The sequence below is a fragment of the Carlito syrichta genome, unplaced genomic scaffold (genome assembly GCF_000164805.1).
Source record: "Carlito syrichta isolate Samal-C Ts95f unplaced genomic scaffold, Tarsius_syrichta-2.0.1 Scaffold307178, whole genome shotgun sequence".
Lineage (NCBI taxonomy): Eukaryota > Metazoa > Chordata > Mammalia > Primates > Tarsiidae > Carlito > Carlito syrichta.
The window spans coordinates 169,855-191,746 of NW_007251274.1; the positions used below are offsets into that span (position 1 = coordinate 169,855).

At 57.1% G+C, this 21,892-nt stretch overlaps 1 protein-coding gene across 1 annotated transcript in view; it reads left to right on the plus strand.

Moving 5' to 3' along the window:
• CPLX1 (complexin 1) overlaps positions 1–13,234 on the plus strand; it is a 34,953-nt gene extending 21,719 nt beyond the window's left edge. Inside the window, exons 2-3 of the mRNA XM_008064003.1 lie at positions 6,149–6,324; positions 11,424–13,234. Of these exons, the coding sequence (XP_008062194.1) occupies positions 6,149–6,324; positions 11,424–11,621 (374 nt within the window). The 3' untranslated portion in view covers positions 11,622–13,234. The remainder of the gene's footprint in view (positions 1–6,148; positions 6,325–11,423) is intronic.
• The last annotated feature ends 8,658 nt before the right edge of the window (positions 13,235–21,892 follow it).

The following is a 21,892-nucleotide window of genomic DNA, read 5'->3' on the forward strand; positions in this document are numbered from 1 at the left end:
TTGCTGGAGAGGGTGTGGCGAAAGGGAACACTTCTACACTGTTGGTGGGAGTGTAAACTAATGCAACCTCTGTGGAAAGCAGTGTGGCGATTCCTAAAAGCTCTAAATATTGAGCCCCCCCATGACCCCGCAATCCCTCTACTGGGACTATACCCTGAAGAACTCAAATCACTCTATAAAAAAGATACCTGTACACATATGTTTATTGCAACATTGTTCACAATAGCAAGAACCTGGAAGCAGCCATGCTATCCTTCAAAAGAGGACTGGATTAAAAAATATGGTACATATACACGATGGAATACTACGCAGCCATAAAAAAGAACAAAATCATGAATTCTGTAGCAACCTGGATGGAACTAGAGTCTATAATACTGAGTGACCTCTCACAGAAACAAAGATCTGAGTATCACATGTTCTTACTCATATAGTGAACTTTGATCATTCAATATATTACTATAAGAAAATGACTGACAATGGTGGGAAACTATGGGGGGGAGGGGAAGGGAGATGGGATTAATAGTAGTAAACATCTGTCTGGGGACGGGGAGACACCCCTTATCAACAAGGGTGCCTGAACGAAGCATATTTGTATACCTAACCCTTAACTGTACTCCACAGTATCATAATAAAAAATATTGATTATAAAAAAAATTGTTAGGATTTTTTTTTATCAATTTGGCTGTGGTGGAGGTTGTGCCCAATAGCCATGGGCTACTTCGCGGTACATTCCGGTGGGTTTCACCATCACCGGGTTGAGTCCTCCCTCCACCCTGGCCCAAGCAATCCTGATTTTCTCTCTGTCACTGGAAATTAGTTTGCCCTTGAATTTGCGTTTGAATTTACATCAATAAAAATTGCAAAATTAGTGTCTGGCCTTTTCCACCCAGCATAAAGGCCGTGAGATTCTCCTGTGCTGTTGGGTGTCTCTGAGATTCATCTCTCCTGCCACTAGGTAGTGTTTCCTGTGTGCACCCACCACACTTGTCATTCACCTGTTGACTGACATTTGCGTTGGTTCCAGGTTTGGCTATTACAGATGAAACTGCTGTGAACATTTCTGTTTCCGTCTTTGTGCGAACTTAGGTTTTCATTTCTCTTGGGAAACACCTAGGGGTGGAATTTCTAGGTCATAAGGGAGGTGTATTCAACTTCATATAAATCCGCTAAACTGTTTTTCCAGTTGGCCACCCCGGTGCACGTCCCCAGCCATGCATGAGAGCCAGCTTCTCCACATGCTCGCCGGCATGGGGCACAGCCCATCTTCTTAATTCTAGACTTTTGAATGTTGTTTTGTCTCTGTGACTTGAGTGTGGATTCCCCTATGACTGATCACGTTGATAATCTTTACTTGTAACAGCCAAGCATGTGTTTTCATGTACAGCCATGTGTCATTTCATGACCGGATATGTTCTGAGAACTGTGTCACTAGGCAATTTCATCACTATGTGAGCATCATGGGGTGACACGCACATCTGGATGCCATGGTCTGCTACACACATGGCTACTTGGTGCAGCTGATGGCTCCTAGGATATAAGCGTCAACTGGCATGTAACTGTGGAGCGCTGTAGGCAACTGTGTATCTAAATGTAGAAAAGATATTGCATTGTGTTCTACCACCTTCAGTGTGTGTGTGTTGGGGGGCGGGGGCTGTTTTTTTCTTTGTCTGTGTCCATTTGGGGCTTATATTCAGATCTATAATCAACAAGAATTTGTGCCGTTCTAGGAGTCCAGTTCCATTATTTTCCATCACTGACCCTGTCCTGTTTGGGGAAATCCCGCTTTTCCTCCAGGATGAGGCTCCATCTCTATCTCTAGTCACACAGCCAAGTCCCATGTCCATGTGGATCTGTGCAAGGACTCTCTCCTGATCCTGTGCTCTACCCTGCTCACCTTGCACTGTTGCCACCCTGTCCTTGCATCTGGTAGACCTTCTCCCCCTCCTCCAGGCCTGTACTGGCTAACAGGCTTTTGCATTTCTGGATGCAACACTCTTAGCTCTTCAAGTTTCACAACAGTTTTTTTTTAACTCTTGGGAGTTTGGGGAGAACAGACATCCTTACATTGTGAAGTTTCCCAGTCCAGAATCGTCACAAGTGTCTTTCTTTATTTAGGTGTTATTTAATTTTTCATTAAATTTTATAATTTTTCCCACAGTTTTTACTTCAAGTTAAAAGCATGATTTTCCCTTTTTAAAAACTGACTTGAATCTGAATGCAACTTGGCATTCTGGAACAGAGGACATTGGTGGAAAAGCGGTGACATCCCAGTGAAGTCTGCAGTCAGGTGACAGTTTGCACAATGTCAAACACAATGGCTGTGTCGAATGTGCTGTGGTTATGTGTGATGTCAGCATCAGGGAGCCTGGGTCACGTGCACACAAGAGTCCTTTTGCTATCTCAGTGACTGCTCTGTAAACCTAAAACAAATTCAAAATGCAGTTGTAAACATCAGCATTATTATTATTTAAATATATGTAATTTAAGTTACGTGTCGAGTGCAATAAGTTGAACGAACAACTACAGGTGTACTCACATGAGGGATACTGAGTCGGCTGAGGTCCTCGAGGAATCAGGAAGACACTGGCATGTAGGAGCTGGTCCAGCTGAGCTCTGGGACATGGGCTCCAGGGACAGGACAGCAAGTTCGAAGGTCCTGAGGTGGGAACGTGGTGGCCTGACCTGACCACTCCCCAGCCTCTGCATCTTCTGCTGCCGAGAATTAGGTGAGAAGTGGAACACAGCTGGTGCCAGCATGGGAAGAGGACTGGGGACAATGTGGAGGCCCGCAATGGAGGTGGCTGCTCCTTGTTCCCAGTCTGGGTGGGCTTGGGCAGAGCCTGGGCAGCAGAGCCAACCTACCCATGCTGGGCCTCTCCTCCTCTTCCTCCTCTTCCTCCCCTTCCCCCTCCCCCTTGGATTCTGCCTTACCCTCTTCCCCTCAGTAGGGACCCACTCCTGGGTGGAAGGTCCCCCCACTTTTCTTGCCACAGTCCTCACAGGTGCTGGAATGTTCCTCGCAGGGGACTTTATCTGATGGTGTCATGGCAGGGGTTGCCTCCTGTATTCTTTCATTTCCACTTCACTGGGAGAAGCAGCAACTCAGACAAGGGTGAGGGAAGGGTGTGTTGGCCCTACTTGAGGGGTTCTGGCCCTGGATTTGACCCTGCCTTCCTGCCTTCGGGGACCTCATCTGGGTGTTTCTAAGACCCTGGCTGGTGAGGTGTCCCCACTGTGGGCACAGTGTGAACAAACTCTGTGACTTAGTTTTCTGTCAGTTGAGCAACATCAGGTCTTCCGAGGACCTCCAGGGACCATAGCTTGGGAGTCCTGAGGCGCCAAGGCCTGATGTCTGCACATAGGCTCGGCACAGCAAAGGGGGACGTGACGTGCTGAGCAGGGGTGCAGGGCAGGGACCCCCAGGCACTGCTGGGATTTCACCACTTCTGCAGTGCTCCAGGACCACATGCCCGGCTCTGGCATCATGCCAGGGAAGCAAATGGCACGTCGGGTTTCTGTGCCAGGAACAAGCTTCCCACAGCGTCAGCTGTGATCCTGGAGGTACCTCATTCCCAGCATTGGAAGTGGCTCTGGAAGTCAGTACTAGGGGATGCGTGGGTGGAGGAGTGGGGGCCTGTGCTGCCGGTGACCTCTCCAAGGTTAGGTGTGGATGTGGGGTCATTTGCACTGAGCAGCCTCCGCCTTGAGCACGGGTCTGTGCCACAGGAGCAACCCTGGCCCGGGAGACTTCCCAGCTGCCCAGAGCTGCCCCTTGATCTAGAGGGCTCGCTCCTTCTTTCTTAAAGGTGAGCTTTCCCCAGTCCCTTTGGCCAACTGACCCACTGGGGCTCCAGTGGGGACAACATGAGCTGACCCACTGGGGCTCCACTGGGGACCCAGAGCAGCCCCCAGCATGCGCTGTGTGGCAGAGCTCAGCACACAGTCAGTGCTCAATAAATGCCTGCTTCAATGACTAGACCCAGAGCCTATGTGACGAGTTGGGGGGATAGGCGTGGGGACCAGCCCTTAGGGGCAGAGCCACCCTTCCAGCTCCTACCCCAGCAACCACACTCCTTTCCCTCTTGGAGGCGGGGTGTGAGGAGAGACCAGGTTCACCAGCCTCCGCTGTAGACACTCAAACTTTCCAGGAGGGAGAAGGAGCAGGGCATCACTCTCACCTTAGTGTGAGCTAGCTTTTTCTTGTGAACAGTCGGATCTGCACAAAAGCAGCCAGGATTAAGAGGGCTATCCTTGCTGTCTCCACACACCTGCCAGGGGCAGCAGCACCAGAGGCGGAGAGACTCTGGTTCAATTATCTGGGAACTGCTGGAAGAATCTATGAGCGACTCCACTCCATGACCCAGTTTCCTTTGAGTCACAAACCTCAAATCTGCTTTGCAAAATGTTGCCAATGAGGCTAAACACTGACCACAGGCTCTAGCCTTCCACAAGAGAGTGCAGGCTGGTGCTGTTGGCCCAGTACCAGGGGTCAGTGGTGGCCTGTCCTCACAGTGAGTGCAAGAGATAGCAGTGCAGCAGACAGCCAGAGCATCGGGGGGTGGCCTGTGGTGGGAAGCCCCTTTGGTGAGGGACATCACTTCCGCCCCGAGCACTCCACGAAAATGGTGCTGTCCCACTGACAGTTGGTGGTCTCCCCCATGCCCCTCACCCTCAGGAGATAGGGAGGTCACTTAGCATCATCACATACACAGCGTGACGACATCTGCGGGCAATGGTGTCTCCCAGGCTTTGTATGGCAGGGACCTTCCCCATGTCAGAGTGGTGACAGTGGTGCCAAGAGTGTCAGGGATGTGGACATGGAGGATCAAACATGGAATCACTGAATTCAGAGCTGGGTGGCTCAGATAACACAGGCCCTGCCCACCACCCCCCTGGGGGTCACGGTGTTCAGTGACACCATGCAGTTGCAGGGCAAAGCTGCTCTGCTCCCTGGAGCTGAGGGCCGGTGCTCCTGTGGTGCCTGCCATGTTCATGGCTATCATTATACACTTCATCCTGTGGGCAAGGTCTGGGGCCTTTGGGGAGGTGTTTGTGTGGCCTGTGAGTCAAGAGCTCACGGGAAAGTGGTAGTGGCACCACAAGCAGCCTCCTGCAGCCTGTGGACCCCACCTACCACCTCCAGTGCTTCCATCCTGGTCACTGGGGCACCAGCCAGACACTGTCCCTGGCCCTAAAACTACTGTCTGCATATCCAGTCGTTCCTTCCACCACCTTCCAGAGGCCGACCCTCCACTGGACAAAGGACCCAATGAAGACATACCAGTCCCTCAGGAGCTCACACAGTCATACACACATGCACAGTCACAGCCACTCAATCATGCATACACACACACAAAGCCACACACATGACACTCAGTCATATACTCACGTACAATCACACAGCCACATACAACCACACACATGACCGTCATGTACACACAACCACATTGACACAACCACACACATGACACTCAGCCATGCACACACACAAAGCCACCACAGGACACACACACAGTCATGCACATACAACCACACACAACCGTCATGCACACACAACCACATTCACACAACCACACACATGACACTCAGCCATGCACACACACAAAGCCACCACAGAGCATACACACAGTCATGCACATACAACCACACACCTGACAGTCATGCACACATGACAGTCATGCACACACAACCACATTCACACAGCCACACACATGACACTCAGCCATGCACACACACAAAGCCACCATATAGGCACACACACAGTCATGCACACACAAACACAGTCATACACAGTCACACAGTCACGCACACACAAACACAAGGCCACACACACAACCACACCACTCAGTCATACATGCAAAAACACATACAATGACATGGCCACACACACACAACCACATTCACACACAACCACATACACAACCATAGGCACAAGCACATATGGATGTTTAAACAGGCACAAAACTGCACATGCTTCCCACAAACCTCCTGTCCCCTGCCCCCCCCAGAATGTCTCCCAGCCCTCAAGGGGACAGAAAGCACCAGATCCCAGGGTGGGCAGCAGAGGGTCAGGGAGTGGCTGGGAGCCCAGCTAGGCCTGGATGCAGTTCTGAGGGGGGTCCCCGATGTGCCACCTTTCTCTCCCCAGGAGCCACCAAAGACATGGGGAAGATGCTCGGGGGTGACGAGGAGAAGGACCCAGATGCGGCCAAGAAGGAGGAGGAACGCCAGGAAGCCCTGCGCCAGGAGGAGGAGGAACGCAAGGCCAAGTATGCCAAGATGGAGGCCGAGCGTGAGGTCATGCGACAGGGCATCCGTGACAAGGTGGGCGCCAGTCCTGAGCTCGTGGGGACTGACCCTGTGCTGGTGGAAAGACCCGTGGGCGGAGGGAGAGGCCTCTCTCCAGCCGCAGCACAGACTCCGGGAGCTTTGGGGAGCTAGTCCCATGGGGAGAATGAAACCAGTGGGGTGACCCAGATGTTTACATCTAGACTGCGGTGATGAGTCCTCATGGGTTCACTTGCCCCCTACTCTGAGGGGAGGCCCAGGGGCGGGCTCTTGAGGTCAGCCTGGGCATGGGGTTAGCATGCTCCAGGGAGGGGCCTGGTGCCTCCTGGACTCACCAAGCGGGGAAGCATGGCCTGGATTGGAGCTGGCACAGGAGCCATGACTGGGAGCGGGGAGTTGCCCAGTCAGCTCCCACTTCACTTAGGTGGCCTTTCCTTGGGAGTGGGCAACCAGAGAACACCATGATCTGTCCCAGATGGGAAAAGCAAAGCCCATCTTGGTGACTGAGAGTGAAGCTGAGCCTGCAGCAAAGCCCACACACCCAGCACAGGGACAACCACACGTGGTCACTGCCACTCATCCATCCCTCTAGCTGCCAGGGCTGAAGGTGAGGGAGGTTCAGGCAGAGACTTGGAGCCCTGGGGCGGGAAGGCCTCCAAGCAGGTGCTCTAGCCTTGTCTAGGGACCTGTAGGGACCCAGCTGGGAGCCCAGGGAATGAAAGCAGCAGGGGTAGACAGGGCCTCCAGGTGGGGGGCGGGGAGAAGGACCACGGGTGCTGGTAGCAGAAGAAATGGGCATTCCATACAGAAGAGGCCTGGGGTACTGCCTGAGCACAGTTCCCACCCAGGCCCCGGGCTCAGAGGTAGCGGCTGCAGCAGGCCTGGTTGATGGCAGCAGGCATTCCCCAAGGGGTTACCATGGCCAGGTCCTGGACAGCATGGTCCCCAGCTACAGGGTGGGAAGGATCCAGCAACCATTCGCTTTCCAGCCAGCAGCACCTTGAGCAGATGGAGACACTAACTTCCTGTATGATGTAAGCTGCAGCCAGGAAGGGCTGGCTTGTGGGTTTCTGGGGATGCTGGACCTCCAGGCTAGACAGACAAAAGTGCTGAGGGCAGCAGGTGGCAAAGGCAGTGCACAGCAAGCTCCCTGCACCCACAAGAGCCAGTCCAGTGTGACTGCCCTTCCCCACCCACACGTTCTTCTTCCCCTCCCTCACACAGCCCCTCCTCCCCACCCAACACTGTTCTTCTCCTGGTTCCTAACAAAGCCCGCTCCATGGACCATGGAGAGTGCAAAGTGGCCATTGATGGGGATGAGGTGGGGCCACACTCCCTGACATTCGCCGTGGGTCACCAGACGTGTCCTGGAGCCTGCTGCAGGTCCTGTCCACTGGGCTGCAATGGTAGCCCACACCCCCTTGCTCCCCCGGGGACCCGACCTCCCTCATCTGCAGCTGATGAGTTGCAGACACAAGGCTTCTGGGAAGTCAGGGAAAGGACGTCATCGACTAGATCACAGCGAGGCTGCCAGACCCTACTAGGTTGTGTATCAGGAAAGGGGGTGGGACAGGAGGAGAAAGGGGAGGGGATCAGAGGACAGAGAGAGACAGAATCAGGGAGAGATAGAGAGAGACAGAGAGAGAGAGAGAGAGAGACCGGGATCATAACAGAGGCAGAGAGAGACAGGAACAGAGAGGAGTGAGGTGAGACGAGCTGAGAGCCACAGAGACCGCCCCCCGCCAGGCACAGCTGAGAGGGGGAAAGCTGATGGGAGTTGGGAGGTGACTGTGGGGCGGCCTTGGGAGGGGCAGAGACAGCCAAGTAGGAGGCTGGCTGAAGGCTCACACTGTGCCTGCAAAGCCTCCATGAGACCATGAGACCTTTGCTGGTTGGTGACTCTACCTGCTGCCTTTTATGTCCCCATGGGGGCCCTGCCCACAGGGGTGGCCCTGCTCCTCCAACCTTGCCTGGGCCATGTGCCCCCAGGGCTCCTCAGGCTGGTCAGAAAAGGGTCCCAAGTTGCCCTGTCCATGGCTTCTGTGCAGGTGGGGGGCCCAGGGGCTGGCCCAGGTCGTGTGTCCAGTCCCTAGATAACCTCCTCCCAGGAGAGGAGCTCGGCCTGCCGTTTGTACTGTCCGTCTTGGGCAGGGTAATTCCTGGAGGAGCCCTCCTCCTACTGTCCTGTCCCCCAGCCACCAGGCAGGTTGCAGCCAGGGTGAGGTGGCGGCCCCTGTGCTCAAGTGCCCCCTGCCAGATGTGTGCTCTGGGCAGCAGAGCTGGAACTGTCTGTCAGGGAGGTCTAGGCATGGTGCCACTTCTGCTACGCTTGCTTTAGGCTCTGAGTTTGTGCTGTTGACAATGGACGTCATTGTTGCAGGTCATGTTACTGGTTCTCACCCTCAAGTAGCACCCAGGGCCCTGCTTTCTCAACATCACACTGCTTTCCGGGTTCATGTCTCTCCTCATGTATGTCAGGGGACTGCAGGCTCCCCCCGCAGTCCTGTTTTTGAGTTGTGGCTCTGGAGAGCCGCCAGTTTAATGGCCAACGGCGCCAGGACCCGGCTGACTGGGTGTTTGTCTCTGGAGCTTAGACGCCTCAGAGCCGGTCTCAGCCAGATCACACAGAAGCCAGGCTGAGGCTGGAGCTCAGCTTAGGAGCCTTGTGCCTGCGGCAGTGACCCTGACCCCAGGTGGACCCCAGAGTTGCCTCAGTCTCAGAATGACCTTGAACCTCAGTAGAGCAACTGGCCCTTCAGGCCCAGCTCAGAGTGACTCACCATTGATGGTGGGGTCTGGATATCCCACTTGGGCCAGAGGGGAGGACCTGGCACTGTGTGTACACGGGGTCCCTCTTGGCCCCCTGAGATCCATCCCTGACCGCGGAAGCTCCTTTGTTCAAACACACAACGCATATTTTGCTGTTATATGTGTGTCCCTTGAGCACACACATGTTCCTGAGCACCTGTGCCATGAGAGCACACCTGGGGCTGCACAGCCTCCCGGGCCAGGCCCACAGATCCTCACCCCACATGTGTTTCTGCTATGTGCAGACACCCTCCCGCTGCAGGCGCCTGTCCGACTTGGCCCCGGGCAGGAGGAAAGTGCTCTCCGGCCTGACCTAGATTCTGGTGGTGTCACTCTCCTGGCCCAGCACGGTCCACAGGACACCAGCTGAACATCCTCTCCATGCTGCACTCAGGGCCCAAGGTGGACCAGGAGGGCACCCTCAGTGATGGTCCAGGAAGAGGACCTGGCTCCTCTTGGTGTCCTGGGCAAGTGCCCAGCCTGGGTCTGGTCCTCATTCCCTGGCTGATGGTGCTCTGTTCTGTGTGCAGGGCCCACTGGGTGATATGCCTGTCCCTGCTCAGGGTGTCCTTGCTGTGCCCTCAGGGCTCGGCCATTGAGACTCCCACATCCCCGGCTCTGTTAAAGGTGTGAGGGGGTTCCTGGAGAAGCTTAAAGCCCCCTGCCATGGCTCTCCTGGGTGGCCAGTGTGCTCTGGGCATAGGTGGGCAGAGCATGGCACCCAAAGCCACCCTTGGCCCCAAGAGAGGGGATGGGTGTCCAGGTTGACCTCACAAGGTCAGGGGTACAGAGGAAGGAGGGAGGGACATCCTTGGTGAGCCAGGTCTCACTGGGCACCAGGAGCAGGGCTCACCCTTTCTTCCAGGGAAGGACTAGTGAGAAGAAGAGCAATGACCAGAAATGTCCCTCCTGGGCAGACGGCCCCTCCCTGGGCGGAGGCCACGCACTTAGGTGTCACTTGTAAGGTGCTGGCACCCATGTACCTTCCTGAGTGCTCCCTCCTGGGCACTTTGCTGGCGCCCATCACTGCTTCATGTGTCCTTAATCTGTGACCGATGACCTCGGACCTGGCCCAGGGAGCTCTGACCACTGGGCGGCCGATCGGCTCCCAGATGGACACCAGCCTCCAAAGCTTGGAGACCAGCATGGCCTGCCCTGCCCCATCTGCCCTGGGCAGCAGGAGGCTGTCCTGTGGTTCCGTGGCTGCACCAGGACCGTGGGCTCCTGGGCCAGTGGCTTAGCAGGAGTTTTGGTGGGCACGTGCCAAAACCAAGTGCCTGGCAATAGATCTGGAGGCCTGGAGGGCAGAAGCCCAGGATTCCATGCTCCCTCTCAGGCTCCAGGGTCGCTCCTTCCCTGCCCCTGTCAGCTTCCAGGAGCTCTGCAGGTATGTCTCTCGGTTTGTGGCTGCATCACCCCAGTCTTGCTCTGTTTTCACACAAGCTCCTCCATGTATCTCTTGTCTTGCAAAAACATTCTCACTGGATTCAGGGTCCCCTCAAATTCAGGATTTCTATCCTTACCTTAATTATAAACACCAAGACCCTAATTCCAAATAAGGTCACATTGTTCCAGGTGACATGAAGGTGGGGACAACATTCAGCCTACTACAGGAGGGGACACGAGGAGACAGGGACACGCACAGGAGATGAGAAACAGGGGTGGGCCGGGAGTCGGTGAAATTCAAGTGTGTTGGCTGAGGTCACAGCTAGGTGGACTCTGGAACACCCAGTACCTAGAAATGACCATGACCTGGGCCCCTCTGCCAGTTGACCATGAAACTGCAGAGTAGCCTGCTAGGGCTTGGGGTCATGGCTACATTCAGGGGACCCGGGCCAGCCATGAGGTGTGACCACAGGCCTCTGGACTCGGGAGACGGGTCAGAGAGTGACCTCAGAGGTCCTGCCCACCCCACCCTGACCCAGGCTAGGAGCTTCCTGGGAGGAGCCAGGGGTGGGGGCCACAGCCTTGTCTCCCCTGAGAGAGATGCCAGCCTCCCCCTCCCTACTTTCCCCCATGGCGACCCCTGCAGTGGCTCTCAAGACGCCCCCCATTCTCCGTGGAGTTCTCCCAGCCCTACAGGCAGCCTCTGGGGTGAGGTCCCTTCAGGTGGGCCAGTTACTTCCTGGTCCCTTGCCAGTGTCCAGGGCAGGGAGGGTCTAACCTCCCTGGGGCTGCAGCCTCCTCACCAAGGCTGAGGTTGCCAGGACGCCACCCCCCGAGGCCGAGGCCTACTGTGAGCCCCCTCACCAAGGCTGGAGTTGCCAGGATGCCCTCCCCCAGGCCGAGGCCTGCTGGGACCCCTGACTCCTGCCGTCTCCCCGCAGTACGGCATCAAGAAGAAGGAGGAGCGTGAGGCTGAGGCCCAGGCTGCCATGGAGGCCAACTCGGAGGGCAGCCTGACGCGGCCCAAGAAGGCCATCCCTCCAGGTTGCGGGGATGAGCCTGAGGAAGAGGATGAGAGCATCCTGGACACCGTCATCAAGTACCTGCCCGGGCCACTGCAGGACATGTTCAAGAAGTAATGTCTGCGCTGGGCACAGCTGGCCAAGCCCGAGCCCCCACCCTCCACCCCCTGTACAGACCCTCCGCGGAGGCCCCTGAAGGGATGTCGGGAGCAGAGTGCAGCCCCCCAACGCCAATATAAGCCATAGTCCTAGGTTTGTCCTTCCCGCGCCCCTCACCCTCGGAGCCTCCGCCCCCCACCCATCATCAACCCCCCCAGCAAGGGGCATTCACCCCAGGCCTCTACAGTGTGCACAGCCCAGGACCCTGTCCACATGTTCCTCTGCCCGTGGGTGGCTAGACCCCCAGTGTCCGGGACCCCCTGACTGCTCTCACCGGTCACTGTCCACCCTTCAGCGCCTGAGGCTGGAACCCCGGCAGGGTCAGCCCTTTGGTCACCCTGGGCGTACCACCTTGTGCCGGTGGGTGCTTGTCTGGGCCAAACTCAGGAGCACAGCCATAGGGGGTCAGGGCATAGTGCGGGTGGGGTGGGGACGAGGCCAGTGCCTAGGGCCACCCTCCTCTGCTCGGGCCCCTCCTCCTGCGCTCAGACACCGGGGTTGCCAGATTGCACTCCTCTGTGTCTTCCCATCTGCCTCTGGCCCACCCAAAGACCTGCACCCCTCGAGTTATCTGTCCATCGTCTGTCTGCCCCCCCACCCTCTGGAAAGTGTCGCTTCTTAGGAATGCCGTGGCCCTGTTCTCTTCCAAACTAAGGGAAACAAAGCAATAGGTTTGGGGGTTCTCAACCTACCCCTGTGACTCTTGCTTTCCCCTTCATGGAGACCTGGGCCCGGCCCGCCCTCTACCCGGCTGGTCTCCTGTTCTCTCCACTGAGGGGGCTGCTGGTTCTCCCTGGGAGACCGGGCCCTGATCCACTAATGCCCACACCTTCACCTGAGAAACCTGGGGCCCTCAGGCACCATGTACAGTGGCCTGGAGACCTGTGTGAGAAGATGTGGCCCAGCCCATCAGGGGTGTGTTGCCCTTCCCCATGGGGTTGCAGGTAGGCCAGAGGCGGGCCTAGGGCTGGGGTGTCTTTGATCTGGAGTCTGGCAGAAACAGGCAGTCCACCCGTGGGGCGATCCCTCCTCCAACCTTGTTTAATTTGCATCACAATTTGTTGAATCTCAGGTAAATGAGGTCTTTGTGTTTGACGAGTTTTCTCTTGACGGAGAGGCCCTTCTGTCCACTTCAAAACTGCATCGCGTGTCCACGTGTTTTAGGTCAGGGTGTGGCCTAGCGTTGACCTTCACGACCTTACATAGCATTAGAGAAGCCATAACAGTTAGATCGCAATACTGACCACCAAACCCTGTCCCGGGAGGCGCTGGCCTCGGGTCCCTAGGGCTCACAGTCCAAGCTGCGCCCGCCCACCTCCTCCCCGTCCATGTGTTTTTTAAATTCCTGTTTTCACACTTTAAAAGCCAACTCTGAGCAGACAGGGCGTTCCCTCTAGAAACCACCATCCCGTTCCCAGCGCATGGGGCGCCCGGGGGCCGCTGAGCTTCGCCTAGCCCGTGATGTTGTCTGTTGTATGTCCCCGCACCTGCCTCCTCTTGCATGTCGAGGGCCCCGTGTGTCCTCTCCGGATGGAATCACAGCCAATAAACATCACAGTGATTTCACACCATGTGGCCGTTCCTTCCTCACTTTGTCCTACCAGGGACTCCCACTCTGTGGACCACCAGGGCCCTCCCTGCCACCCATGCCCTGCGAGGAAGAACTTTCCCCTCTTGCTGGGCAACTGCAGGGTCTCCCCCATCCTGACCCATTCTTCCCAAGGCAGCATCAGCCAGAATAACCTCCATCTAAATTGCAACCTGTCCCTTCAGGCCCTGGCCCCAGGTGAGTCTCACTGGCAAACTCTCCACCCTCTGTTCTCTCTCTCCTCAACCCCACTCTCACCCTAGACCCCAACCACAGTCCCTTCCCTCCCCTTAACTCACCAGGCCCTGGGGCCCAGGCCACTCTGTGCTGCCCCTGCCTCTGGCAGATCCAGGGAATGCCTGCCCCACCCTTAGGTCCTGCTCTTCTTCCGCCCTCTGCAGCTTTGGGTCCCACACGCCCAGGGAGTGCTGCAAGCATGGCTGAGGCCAGAGGACACGGAGTGGGACCTGCCAGGTCTCTGGCCTGGCTCAGGCACTCTACCCCAGCCCAATCACCTCTGCCTGCTTTCTGGGGGTCCCACCCATGTCCCTCCCCTGTCCAACCCAGCTGGGTACTCAGGCCCACCCTAGGTGCTTGTTTGACTTCCTTTTCTGGAATTGTTAAAGCACAGTGAGGAGGGCTTGATTCAGGACCAGGGCGCGGTAGGCACTGGGGCTTGGCACCAGGTTCTTTAGTGGGGTAGAGAAACTGGGCTCAACTCAGCACAGCAGAGGCAAGTGGAGATTTATAGCCAGGGAGCAGCATGACGGTCTGTGGGCGGAGAATGGCTGACAGGATGTCAGGGGTGAGAGGGATTCTGGCTCAACCAACCTGACAGGATTCTAGCTAAAGACAGCCTGGAGATCTGACACCATCTGGGGGTGAAGAATGAGAAACCCGATCAGAAATTGAGGGTGACTGGATATCAAAGGTGGTGATGGTGGTGGGAGTTCTTGCCAAACTGACTTAGCAGGATTCTTTGCTAAAACCAGACTTTACAAGGAAGTGCACAGTGGGGCCTAGCAGAGAATTCAGAAATCTAACTAAAGTTTGGCCAACAGAAACTCTGTGAAGGTCCCTTTGCAGGGAGGCGGCCGTCAGGGTCTCCTATGGCCTTTCTGACACTGCTGGCTGGGGACCCTGGGAGGAGCGTCCTTCAAAACCTCAGTCTCAGGGGCAGAGAGGCCACAGGTGCCCTGGCCTCCACGCTGGGCCCTTCTCCTGGGAGGAAATGCACTTTCCTCCAGGGACGTGGAAAAGGGTCTCCCAGGCCCCCTCTTGCTGCCTCTAGGGGACGTGTGGGCCCCAGCCCCCGCCCCTCATCGCTGAGCTGCCCAGGGTGACCTTCCACCTGCAGAGGAGGCAGCCGCTGTCCCTACTTCTCCCGCGGATCCGAAACTCAGACGGGCCTTTGCAGCAACCCTGCGGCTTTGGCTGCTGAAAGCTGCCTCCTCGGTCGCAGCAGGCACCGGCCCCTGGGGGGACCTCGGGCTCTGTTTGGATATCCTCTCCACCCTCCTCTCCAGCGTCCTGCACAAGCCTCAGGAGCATCGGGGCTTTCCGGAGAAAACTTAAAGGTCCGGCAATTGGGGGCCATTTTGGCCTGCTCCGCGAATCCACAGCTAGACGAGTCCTGCTGTCCATTCCGAAGTCAGCGGGGGCCGATCAGCTCTGGGACTGGGCCACCTGTCCACGCAGTCTGGAAATGACTCCCCTCCCGTTGTAGCAGGTCCCCTGTCCGTTCTGAAAGGGCCACGGTCTGGGTAAGGACGGGTCCTCCGGAGCCGGAAGGCCGCGGGGGCCAGGTGGGGCCTAGGCTGGGGGCTGGGCCAGGTGGCAGCTGCGCCCGCGCGGCCTCAAGGATGGACACGGGCCTCCAGGCAGGGCGGCAGCCCAGGGCCACACGATCCGGGATGAGGCGACACGTCTGGGGACAACTTGCCCCCCCATCCAACTCCGCCACCGCCAAGCTCCGCACGGAGCCGAGGCCGGGGGGACCGGGCGGGGGCGACTCTCCCCGGGGTCGAGGGGTAAGGATGGCGGGGGAGGAGGGCGATGTGTGTGTGAGCCAATCACCGCGTGCCTGAGCGAGCCGTCGCGAGGGTCACGTGAGGAAGCCTGGCCAATCAGAGCCAGAGACGCCACTGCCGTAGGGTGAGCCGGAGTCGGAACCCGGTCCGTCCGCCTCCCACTCCTCCCGGCCCGCTGTAGGTGGCCCCTCCCTATCCGACCCCTGCCGCCACCCGCGGGTGGGTCTCGGGCGTGGCAGAAACTTTTCCGCCCCGGCCCCTCGCGGTATGCCCTCCCTGAGTACTCGCTCGGCCCCGCCCCTAGACGCCCGGCCCCGCCCCTCCTTGGTTGCTTTCTGGCCTCCCGGTTTTGCACTGGCCGTTTCCTCCGTTTGAAGGCCTTTCCCTGCCTGTTTTCGAGCCCGCTCCCCACCCTCAAGCCAGTGTCCCCGTCCACCCACCACTGCCAGCCGCCACCCACCGGCATCCTGGGGGTTGGGACTCGGAAAGTGACACCCCCAAGCGAAGGCCTCGGAAGCAAGTTTTTCTCGCCCTTCTGCCCACCTGTCTCTGGCCTCTCCTGTTCCCCACAGAAACCAGAACCCTTTCCCCAAAGGGGGTCATTACCTAGACATAGGACTCCACCTTTCCCCTTTCTGTGCCAAAAGGAATTCTCTGACCTGTCTTGTCTGACTGTAGGTCCCAAGACCCCGCTGACCCCACTCCCTGGAGGGAGGAAGGAGGCTGCTCAGAAGAGGCCTAGAAGAACCTGACAGAGGGGCCTTGCTGGTTCGCCTCTGTCCATCAGCATCAGCTGTCGCCCTCCTTGTCCAGTCCTATCTCTACACAAAGGCCCAGGCTTCATTGCCCCCAAGCATGAAAGCAGACAGTACTCCCTGGACTTCTGGGTCTTCACTCTGAAAGCTCCGGTGTCACCTAAAATATACATTTCTTATGCTTCTCTGTCATTTGCCTTTTTTCAGTTGAACCTTAAGAGGGTGAAGGGGAAGTTTTCCTTGGTTTCTATATGGACAGCACGGCTACTCTGGGGCACAGCGTCCCCTTCCTTGCTGGGAAAGAGTCTGCCAATTCCAGCTGCTGGTATGGTGGGTGCAGGACCCTCCACCACAATGGGTCTGTCTGTCTCCCATTTTCTTTTTTTTTTTTGAGTTGGAGTCTCACTGTCGCCCAGACTGGAGTGCAACGGCCGCTCCCGGCCACCGCAGCCTCGACCTGCTGGGCTCCGGCGATCCTTCCGCCTCAGCCTTCCGAGTAGCCGGAATTACAGGCGCGCGCTACCACACCCAGCTGATTTTTTGATTTATTGTGGAGATGAGGTCTCGCTGCCCAGGCGGGTCTCGAACCCGTGGGCTCAGGCAATCCACTCACCTCAGCCTCCCAAAGGAGCGGATTACGGGCTGAGCCACCGAGCCCCGCTGTCTCCCTTTTTTCTAAACCAAATTAAAATTAAACTGGTCCTTGCCCCAGCTCTCAGGCCTGGGGCAAGTTATGAGGAAGGCTGTGGCCTGGGGGTCTGCTGGGCTCCGGGCCATTAGCGGTGGAGGCTGGGAGAGACCCCAGCCCTCGCCTGCCTCCCCAGCCTCATCCTCCTCCCTGGGAGCTGGGGACAGCATGGAGGGTCAGGGAGACAATGCCAGGTGGGTGTTCATCTGACTTGTCCTATGAACCACTGTCCCCAGCACCCTTGTCTTATCCAGGGTTGGCCGGCTGGCTCAGTGGGCAGCAGGGGCGGGATTGTGATGAGGAAAACACACCTGCTAGGGGCAGGAGCTACTTGAATGCGGAGGACAGGAGAGAGGAGGGGTCCTGGTTTCCTGCCCAGGAACAAAGACAGCTCATGGGGTGCTGTTTTTCAGGGTTTTGTTTGTTTAGAGTCAGGGTCTCACTCTGTCACCCAGGCTGGGGTACAGTGGTGTGATTACGGCTCACCACAGCCTTAACCTCCTGGACTCAGGTGATCCTTCCACCTCAGCCTCCTGAGTAGCTGGGACTACAGGCACATGCCACCACGCCCAGTTAAATTTTTAAAAATTTTTTTGTAGAGATGAGAACTCGCCATGTTGCCCGGGCTGGTCTTGAACTCGTAGCCTCAAGTGATCCACCCTCCTTGGCTTCCCAGAGTGCTGGGATTATAGGCAAGAGCCACTGTGGCTGGCCCCTGCCTTTCAGTAATAGGGGAGCAGTAATAACCCCTATAAGTGCTTAGTTGGAAGGGAGCCCCGTTCCAAAAGACAGGTTAACAAGAGGAAAACAGTTTAACACAGATATTTCATAGATATGTGGGAGACGCCTGGAGAGCAGCATCTTCAGCAAAAAGAGGTAAATATTGAGAAGTGACGGGACAAAGGAAAAGGACTTGCGTCTCCAGGGTAGTGCCTCGGGGAAGGCAGACAAGCGGGAGCACAGCAGCTGAGTGAGGCTTGCTCAGTTGCTCCTCGTACCCACTCAAGCAAGGCTCGGTGGTCTAGAACATCTCTTTGGTGAACTGTTACATTCCTGGCAGAGAGCAGCCTGGATGCCTTTTGTCCTCGCAAACCAACGTCCTATTTTCAGGCAAGCGGAGGAAGGACAGAGAGCACCCAGCAGCTGCCCCATCCTGCCTTCAGCTGAGCAATTCATGTTTTGGGGAGGCATGCTCTGTTGCCAACTCTCCCGTCCTCCTGCCCCCCAGCCCAGATCAGGGACCCTGAGGTCAGGACCTGTCTCCCCACCCACTGTCCCCATACAACCCGACCCAGGAGTCTTGGAGTGACCCACTGGCCCCAAAAGGAGGGCGCACAGGTGGATCTGTGGTGGGATGTGGCAGAGCCCAGGACATGGAAATGTATGTGTGGGGTCTTTCTACAGGGCTCCAGGGATCCCCCTTCCAACCTCACGTGGGTCCGGGGCCCTTGCAGTCCCTTACCTGAGTCGTCCCTCAAGCATCCCAATGTTCCCCCTGTTCCCCGCCGTCCTGCGTGACCAGGCACAGCCTGGACCAGGTCAGGCTTCCCCTGAGGACACAGCAGGAACCATGGCCTGTGTTGGGGTGGGTGGTAGGACAGGCGTGTGGGGGGTGGCCTGACCGTCCCATGCCTGGGGGATGCAAGGCTCAGTTGTGGACCTGAGTTGAGTGATGGTCCATGCCTCTCTGAGGTCAGATCCTGGGAGGGGAGTGCAGCTCTGCATGTCAGTCCCTGCAGGACTGGGCTGAGGGGGCGGGGGAGGGGGGGGTGGGGGTGGGCAGGCTCTATTCTGCATCTGTTGGTTCATCAGGTGCTGCACTCAGGGAATACCTGACCAAGTGGTAGGCATAGCGCATTGCTCTCTCACCTGCCTGGATGCTGGAAGCTAACACCACCCCCATCCTGGCCCCCAAGCCCTGCCCAGTACTGTGCAGCTGGCCCTAAGGCCACCCTGCCAGGTGACAGTCTGGACTTCTTCCTGAGTCCCTCCTTTCCAGCAAGGCAGTGGGCTGGACCCCAGGAGGGGAAGGAGGCCAGAGGCCAGCCCTCACCTCCCCACCATCCGCCCAGAGCCTGGCCTGACCGCATTGTCTGACACCATCTCAGCCAAGACAGGGATGGCTGACCCCAGATTCAGCTCCTGCCAAACCTTCAGGCCCCAGAGAAGTGCAGGGATGCCCCCACTGCCTGGTAGTCCTCCTACCCAACAGAGGAGAAAAAGTACGTTTGTCTCAGAAATGGGAAAAGAGTGAATATTTACCACACAACAAGCTGAAATCCAATTCTCAGCAGAGCCATCCGAAGACAAGAACAGACACCAGCAGGGCAGTGCAAGAACAGGCCATGCGGCCCTGGTGCCCAGCCCCCGCCCCCCAGACACAGCCCAGCTGGAAGAAAAGCAGTTTGAGAAACAGCATAATAAGAACATTCATTCGATGACATTCACAGTTCTGAGGGAAAGACAACGTGACTTGAGGAAAGTGGTTTAAGTGGAGAGCACCCAGTGCCTCAGCAGTGGAACAAGGGAGCCAGAGTCAGAGAGACGCAGAGGGTTCAAACAGCACCATCTCAGTGGGGCATGTGGACACATGCGGGCCTCTGGCCTTAATGCAAGTTGCACTTACTTTGAGTTCAGTGAATATTTACAAAAATTAACTGCCCACTGGACTGCACAACAAAATTCCTGGATTGGTACGAGACCATGCGTGTCGGCCAGTGGTAGACAGTCTGTGTACCAACAGGGGGACCATGAAAAAGCCCCATATGTGTGGAAATTAGACTTCTAACATATCCATGGGACAGAGAGAAATCAAAGTGGACTGTTGTCTTTTTAGTATAAGTTGTTGTGAGTTGACTGAATCACAGAAGGGACCCCTGAAAGAACAGAATAGAAATAGGCGTGTGTGGGGCTGGGCTCGGTGGCTCAGTCTGCACTTTGGGAGACCGAGGCCACGAGTTTGAGACCAACCTGGGCAACTTGGCGAGACCTCGTCTCACAATAAATGAAAAATTAACTGGGTGTGGTAACATGCGCCTGTAATTCCAGCTACTTGGAAGGCTGAGGCGGAAGGATCGCTGGAGTCCAGCAGGTCGACGCTGGGGTGGCCGTGAGTGTGCCACTGCCCTCCAGCCTGGATGACAGAGTGAGACTCCAACTCAAAAACAAAACATAACGAAAAAATGAAATATGCGTGTGCAGCTCACAGTCCAGCACCTAATCTGGAGGGAAGGGACGCAGCAGAGAGGATGGAGAAGGCGGCAGATGGAGTTTCTGTGCGCCTAGCTCTGCAGGCAGGGGTGGCACGCCTCCCCACGTCTCTGGGAAAGTGACAGACCAGAGGGTGATGCCCCAGCTCCTTCTGCTGGAGTTACAAAGTGGGATGCCCCACGGCATGTAGGCCCCCCCTGCCCAGAGTTTCCCCACAGGAGTCAACCTCTGTCCTCTCTGGGGTTGGCTCAAGAAGCCATCGATTGGTGTCCATGTCCCCCAGCTCGAGACCACCCGGAGCAGAGACCACGGCGGTTCCATGACAGGAGGCTGCTTGTGGGATTGGGCCATGCCAGGTGGCGGGGGAGGCTCAAGGAGGCGGGTTCAGCTCTGCCTTAGCACCGTCAGGAAGCCAGGGTCTCTGGGAGTGGACATGCGTTGCATTTTGGCTAGGAGGAGGAGGCAGGGTAAGGCCTTGCTTTGGCTGGTGAGCTGCTGTGGCTCCATCAGGACGGGAGCCCTTCCAGTGGCTCAGCTTCATACCTGGCCATGTTCAGATGCGCTTACCAGGGCTCGTCTCCATCAGGCCCACCAAGGTATAGCGGCCTTGCCTGGATGGGTCCTGTGGGCTTGTGGGGTTCCACAGAGGTGCACCGACGTCTAGGGGGTGCTTCCAGAAGTTAGGGCCACGTCCTCCTCATTGGGCTACCCTCTGTGGGAATCAGCTGCCCATTTCCACTAGGGGCTGTCCCTGTGCCTCCATGTGAGGCACTCAGGCACCAGCCTTGCCCTTAGGCAGACATCTGGGGACATGAACCAAGGCGGCTCCCACCAAAAGTGGCCAGAGGCATCGGGCCCTCGGAAGAGGGTCTGGTCCCAGGTGTGGCAAGATCCCAAAGCATGGCGGTTTCTTTTACCTAGAGACACTGGCAGACACCTCATACGATGACGCTCCCTCTCTCATGGCTGTGACCCCACCTCCTGGCTGCCCCTTTTCCTTGTGACTGTCCTCTCCCCTTCATGGCCATCCCCCTCCTCTCTTGGCTGCCTCCTCCCCTCGTGGGTACCCGTCCAGCACGCACGCATGTGGGTCAGCAGGAGTAGGAGGGTGCCCGAAAGCGCTGGAGGGTGCTAAGGTGGGAGATTCATGTCTGAACGGGGGAGAGTTGATTGAGGTGGGCGCTTCGGCAACTCCAAGATGTTCATGCTGGTCAGGGCGCTGGGTCCAGTCCCGAAGTGTGAACTGACACCCACAGTTTTGTGAGAAAAATAGAAGTCCTGATCCACAGGCCCTGCAGACACAAACTGCAGCGGCCTGAGAAGGCTGGGGCAGGGATGCTATGGTGAGGCAACACACAAGGCTGGGCACTTACCAGTTGATGGCCTGGGAGATGTGTGGGTGGAGGGCACGTGTCTCTGAGAAGCTTACAAGCCAGTGTGGGAGCTGCCACAGGATGGGCCCTCTGGAGTCAGCGGAGGCGATGGGTGGAGAATTCCAGAAGGGTGGAGGCCAGAATTCCACGGGGGCGGGGGCAGCGCTCAGACCTGTGCTTTTCATCAGATCCTAATGAAAGCAGATGGTGGGGGACACCGTGGCTTAACCGTGGGTAACCCTGGCTCCAGCTTCCACGTTGAATGCAGCATCCCCATGAGCACCCTAGCCGTGGCACTCGGTGCCGCCCTCCACCTGATGACTGCTCCCTTGGCCTCCGTCAGGAAGGGTTGGAGCGGGAGCCTCCACGGAGCAGCTCGATGCCCGAATGCAAGGGTCCTGCTCTGGTGGCTGCAGCTCTCCTGCTTTCTGCCATGGTGGGTCTGAAGGCCACCTTGGCCTCTGGGCATTTGGCAGGACACTGCCCCAGTCACCAATACACCTTCACAGAAGCCTGGGTGAGGATGGGGCTGGTTTTCTGGAGGTTGTGGAGACACGTACCTGAGAGTGGGAGGATGCCGGCAGA